Genomic DNA, 6,156 nt, shown 5'->3' on the forward strand with positions numbered 1-6,156 from the left:
AAGTGGATTACAAGGGAACCCTAGGTAAGCGCAAAGACTTCTGCTTATAGTCAGAAACATAATCCAGGAATCCTGCATTTTTCTCTGATTAAAAAAAAAATCCCCAATTTTTGAGTTAAAAAAAGGAACCCGAAACCCCCATTTTCCCATGATCAACATGAAACACCTCTAATGCATAGATGAATATATAGTGGTGTTTCATGTTGATCATGGGAAAATGGGGATTTTGGGTGACTTCTTTTAATCCAAAAATTGGGGATTTTTTTTTAAATCACAGAAAACCAGGATCCCTGATAAGGACGCTCCCAAGAGGTGCAGCTGGGGGGCGAGGGAGGTTGTGGTTCAAGACTCGTGTTGACTGACTTTCCTGGGTGCCAGGGCAGGCAAAGGGACCTTTGTCTTTGCGCACGCGCTCTAAGCAGCAGGGAGCACCACCCCCGCCCCGCGTTCCGTTGTTGCCGGTCATAGTTGTCCCCGCGCGCGCAGGCGCGCGCACTCGCGCACTCGCGCTTTCGCGGGGTTTCGGGGAGAGGTGGGAGGGCTGGCTGGGCGCGGGTGGCGCCTTTGCTCGACATCCTAGAACGCTAGGTACGTCACAAGGCTGGGGGCTCAGCCTGTGGGGCGGGGACGACTGTTGCTTGGAGACGACCCACCCCTCCCCCGCCAGTAGCAGGCCTGCGTCACGCGGAGGGAGGGGGGAAGGGAGGGGGCAGTGCGCCTGCTCGCTGAAGGCCCCGGTCGTTACCGCCTGCGTGGTCTCCTAGCAACCGCCCCCTCCCCCCCAGCCCGCTTGGGGCGGGGGGAGGTCGCTGTTAGTGGCTCTGCTCTACGCTGCTGTCCTCTGCTCTTCAGCGGGGCTCCCACAGACAGAGAGGGCAGAGGCGCCTCCTCCTACCCCTGCCTTCGCCCCCTGGCTATGGGGGGCCTCCAGCTGCTGCCACCCAGACTGAGTGCCCCTACCCTGGCAGCTGTGCCAGAAGGGCCTTTTCTGTAAGGCTGGATCACGCCCATAGCCTGGGCTGTATTTATCGCCGATTGGGCACGTCTACACAAGACACTATGATGCAGTTGTTTATGCACATTGATTTAGTACTAAATAAATGGACAGTAAACAGAGTTACTGTGCAAGCATCTTTTAAGTGACGCTACTGTTGGCACTATCTGCTGTGCCACGCTACTGCACAGGTTTTTTTGGCTACTGCACAATCAGTATCTCGTGTAGACTGATTACTGGGTAGCTCTGAAAATGTCTGTGTCTAGCAGCCCTGCTACATGTTCAAATTAAAGCTGGATAGAAACCAGCTATACAGTTGTTACACATTTTTTTTCAGGGTTGTAAGTTGTAGCCGTGTTGGTCTAAGGACATAGGCAGACAGGTAAACCCAATATCTTTTATTAGATCAACTTGCATAGTTGGAAAAATTCTTACACATTTTTCAAGCACAAACTTTATAGCTGGCTGCCTCTTGATGGCTGGATAGTCATTTTTATCATGTGATAAGCAACTTGCATATGTGGCTGATCTACATTTTTTGTGTGATTAACCAGTTAATTGTGTGATTATTACTGTGCACGTGTGGACAGTCCAAATTTATTGCATGATTAACCAGTTAATCGTGTTATAGATGTCATGTGTAGCAGGGACCTAACATACCTTACCACCCTCTTGCAAATTCCTGATTTAGGCTCTGATGCCATGAATAGTCTGCATGTGAACATTGAGTTCAAGTCGGTGGGACTACTGGTGGAAAGAAGCTCAGCAAGTGGAGGTTTGCAGGATTGGGGCCCTTTTTTGCCCCCAGTTAAAATTGTATTTTTAGTGTTTAAAGGTAAGTTTTGTGTAAGAGTGCTGTAGCCATGGCAGTCCAGAAATTGTGTGACAAGAAAGAATTTCTTAGAGTAATATCTTTGATTGGACCAATTATCGTTGGGATGAAGTTAGAAAAGCTTTCAAATGTATGCCTTGCTTTGTCTGTGATCCCAGGAAGCCAAGCTATTTTAAACTTCTTGTAAAATATATTTTAAATGCCACATTGAAACAATGAAAATGATTTTTAACATTTAGAAAAAATGTATTACAGTTTGCACGCAGAGTTCTTGTATGCATTCTGAATTGTTGACTGTTTTGCTACAAAAAAGTCAAGAGTGCTTGCTTGCCATGTAAGAATAATGTGGTTATGAAGAAGTGACATAATCAAAGATTTTTGCTTTTCACTTTTGCATAAACTCATCACCAGAATAGAAGATAACTCTTGCAAATGATCAACTGTTCCATCTATGTTTAGGTGGGCCAGAAAGTTGCTTAAAGCTGCTTTCTGTTCTCAGTGGTGGCAGAAGACAGAACAAGGGGCAATGGTCTCAAGTTGCAGCAGGGGAGGTTTAAGTTGGATATTAGGGTGGTGAAGCACTGGAACAGGTTGTCCAGAGTGGTGGTGGAATCGCCATCCTCAGGTTTTTAAGACCTGGCTAGACAAAGCTGTGGCTTGAGTGTGGTGATGTGCTTTGAGGAGGGGATTGGACTAGATGACCTTCTGAGGTCCCTTCCAACCCTAATTTTGTATGGTTCTGTGATCTTTAGATGGCTTGACAGAATCTACAGGGGGTACCTTTTTAAGTTGACAAGTAATGCGTGAATTCCAATATGACCGTTAGTATCCTTGCTATTGCCCATAGGTGCTTCATTTCTGGAATAAATATTTCTACAAGTGTAAATATAATCTAAAAGAAATATGCATCTCATTGCAGAATTAGGGCCTTACTGTAGAACTATATTTTGACCACTTAATTTGTATCTTTTTTAATGTTTTTAACTAGGTGTGTGGTTTGTTATTGGATGGGAGGCAGGGAGCCTTATGATCCATGTCTAACAGCAAAGTCGTTCATATGTCTGTGGCAGTAAGATGACCCTGCTCCAAATACATTCATTTTAAGTTCTGTATCATCTGGAAATACAAGCTGCTTTGCAGAGGATGTGGGCCACTAAAAGAATATGTAATACTCAAAGGCAATGGATTAAACTGAAAGAAGGTAGACTTCGTGGTTGCATACTTCTAAAATGTCAGCAGTTTCGGACTGGTGTTTTGAACTACAGCAGTCTAAAAACCATACGTTTTAAATCCACATGTAGTGTAAGTATCTTTTTTATTCTTTCTATAGTGCTCTAGGCATGGATGGTGCTCTTCCACCCAGAGACCAGGTCACTTCCTTTAGAACTTACAGTCACAAGTTTGATCATTTGGCTGCAATCTTGAATTGAGGACTACCTATACGAGTAAAACCCTGAATTGCTGATTCTGACACTAATTTAATAAAATGACTGAAAGAAGAATAGGGAAGGGAGGTAACAGAAGACATTGGTTTTCCCCACATCTTGCAGTTTGAAGGGTCTTTTTTTCCTCTTAAAGTAAAAATAGATGTACAGTGTACTTGATCACTAGTGGAAGACTAACTAAAATGAGTTCTTAAGAGAGCATTATCTAAAGTGATATACTAAAAAAAATTCTTCAGTGTATGTGGGTATGAAACACGCAATAGAAAAAGGGGTGAAGACTAGAAAGGCAGGATCAGAGCAGAACAGATCTCCAAAGAGATGAAATCCAGATTAGAGGGAAATGGCAGTTTAAATTATACAATTCAGCCCCTGTTAGAGGCAGAATGTACTCTACCTGGTTTTAGACACCTAATTCAGGTTAATAATTTTTTTCAAAAACAAGTAATGTATTGGTGAACCAGCATTCAGTAATATAACACTTGAACCTGCTAAGCACCCACAAATGTACAAAATGTGGAGCTTTTCTTTCTCTTTCTAAAGAAAATGTCTTCAGCAAATTGCAAAGAACTCAGTTACCTCCTGTTCAGATACTTGTTCAAAGTATTTCAGCAAAAAATAAGTTAAGGTTTTCCTGAACCAATTTCCTTTGTTCTTCTTTCAAAAGATTAACTCTTGATTCTATGGATATAGATTTCTTGGGGAAAGGATGAGCAGATGATAATGGACATGATAGCAACTGTTAATGCAGAAGGAGTTAAAATAGCATCTGGAAAGGATCCCAAGGAACAATGTGATGAAAAACAACATATACTGAAAGGTATTTCCTTTTTTTAGACTCTGGGTATCTTTTATTTCTTGTCAGGTTATTTTAATATGGATTCATGTGTCTTGCAAACAGATTGGTTCTGTAAAAAGTTGACAATAATCACTCTTGCTGCTAAGTGTTTTTTGTAGTTTTTAACAGTTATTTTAAGAGCATAGAAATTATGAAAAGGTAAGAAGCAGGGTAAAAATCAGGAAAATGACAGTTTAAAAAAATAAAATTTAACATGGGAGAATCTGGATGTATGGTAACCCTATATATATACCATACATCCAGATTTTCCCAGACATGTTCACACAGGCCTCCCTTCCTCCTCCCTGCAGTCTGCGCCAGGGCCCGACTTACTCTGCTGCCTTTAGTACAAGCCGGAACCACCATGCTCTGGCCTGGTTGGGATGGGGGCAGTTGAGGGACCCCTCCAGCAGGGCTGGGGAGAGCTGGCGGCTGTGGCTTAGGAGTGAGGGGCAGAGGGCTGCAGGTTGGGAGTGCGGGGCACTGGCAGTGCCAGGGGGCTGTGGGTTGGGCATGAGGGGCAGCAGCATGGCCTGTGTTAGTGGGGCGGACCATGGGTTAGGAGTGAGGGGAACTGGCAGGGCACGGGGTCTATGGGTAGGGAGGGAAGGGCACTGGGGGCGGGCTATGGTTCAGGAGTGCGGGGCATTGGCAGTGCCAGGAGGCTGCTGGTCTGGAGTGAGGAGTGCACCTTCCCACCCCCCCACCCCCAGTCTTCTTTTTCTTTGGAACTGTAAATATGGTAATCCTAATAAGTAATAGAATATAATTTACCGTTATAATTCATCGGCCCCATTCTTCCCCTTTTAAAATTCTAAATTAATTTTTCAACTTTGATATTTTTACAGTTAAATTGATTCCATTATTAGTATTTTCGTAGTCTTTTGGGATGGAGGAGAAGTGGGGATGATTCTGAAGAAGTTGGAATAGTCTGTTGGACAACAAATATTTATTCTGTCATTCTGAGCCTATTTAACATGTGTGGTAGCACCCAATGTTTGGGAAATGAAGCCTGGCATCTCCTTGGGCCCAAGCCAGAGCTCAGTGAAGTCAAGGAAATCTGACATAAGTAGGCTTTGAATCCATTTCTCTGCATTTAGTGTAGTCCATCCTTTTGGGATTTTCTGGTTTTAATGAGAAACTAGAAGCAGAATCTCAAATGACAACTGCTACTTGATTTCTTGATGCTAATTTAATTGATAGATTTTTAGAATCCTTGGAAAGTTATAAACTTACTAGTAGTGGGGCTTGTACATTTATATCCCTTCCTTGCACAGTCTTACTCAAGATAAATTCTAAATTAAAATGGAAAATAACTTGTGCAGCAGACAGTACCTAATAATCAATGTGCTAATATTAAACATTTGCCTTTAGCAATATCTGGTATGCTTAATAATGATTCTCCTTATGTATTTTTATTCATAAAGTTTGTATTGTTACTTGCTTTACATTTTAAGTTATTTAAATTGGCTAAAAAAGCAATTGGGTAAGTTATTTTTTCCCCAGGTTGTAAGGAATTTTATTAATCAAGTCTTTTATATGGTAGAACCCAATCTATCTGGGTGGTTTGCAACTTGCTTAATTCACAGCAGGTTGCCAAATTAAGGATGAGCTATTCAGTTGTTTGATGTGGTTTTTACTACAAAGCGCTTTTACTGCAGTTTCTCTGATCAGTTGGAGCTCTTCAGGAGTCTAATACAGCTGATGGGAGGAGCAGTGCCTTTTGAAATAAAAACCTCAACAAAGAGCTAGAGCCTCTGTTGTTCCACACACTTATTTGCTATGGCTCTGTATACCCTTATTAACTTCAGAAACCCTTCATCTCCACAACAGAATAAGGAACCTAATCCTACAAAGCATATGGGCTGTACTGTATTTGTGTAACAGCACTGCCTAAAATCCCTAACGCAGATCAAGTCCTTGTGCTAGCTGCACTAATGGTGCTGTGTGCTGTGAATGAACGTTCTAGGAATTAAAAAGAAGTTCTAACCATTTTTTTTTCTGAAGGTGAAAACTAAACATATCGATAATCAGTCTTGACACCTTTTCT

The 6,156-nt window shown here is 42.3% G+C and overlaps 1 protein-coding gene across 7 annotated transcripts in view; it reads left to right on the forward strand.

Moving 5' to 3' along the window:
* Positions 1 to 513: 513 nt before the first annotated feature.
* PNPLA4 (patatin like phospholipase domain containing 4) overlaps positions 514 to 6,156 on the forward strand; it is a 41,085-nt gene continuing 35,442 nt past the window's right edge. For 3 of the 7 annotated variants that reach the window (XM_025212963.1, XM_025212968.1, XM_025212969.1), the window contains exons 1-4: positions 515 to 588; positions 1,686 to 1,829; positions 2,815 to 3,128; positions 3,962 to 4,088. In XM_025212963.1, coding sequence (XP_025068748.1) covers positions 2,970 to 3,128; positions 3,962 to 4,088 — 286 coding nt within the window. In that variant the 5' untranslated portion in view covers positions 515 to 588; positions 1,686 to 1,829; positions 2,815 to 2,969. Of the gene's footprint in view, positions 589 to 696; positions 991 to 1,331; positions 1,377 to 1,685; positions 1,830 to 2,814; positions 3,129 to 3,961; positions 4,089 to 6,156 lie in introns of those variants that run through there. The other 4 variants (XM_025212964.1, XM_025212966.1, XM_025212967.1 and 1 more) reach the window with 4 other exon arrangements.

The sequence above is a fragment of the Alligator sinensis genome, unplaced genomic scaffold (genome assembly GCF_000455745.1).
Source record: "Alligator sinensis unplaced genomic scaffold, ASM45574v1 scaffold956_1, whole genome shotgun sequence".
NCBI classification, from domain to species: Eukaryota; Metazoa; Chordata; order Crocodylia; family Alligatoridae; genus Alligator; species Alligator sinensis.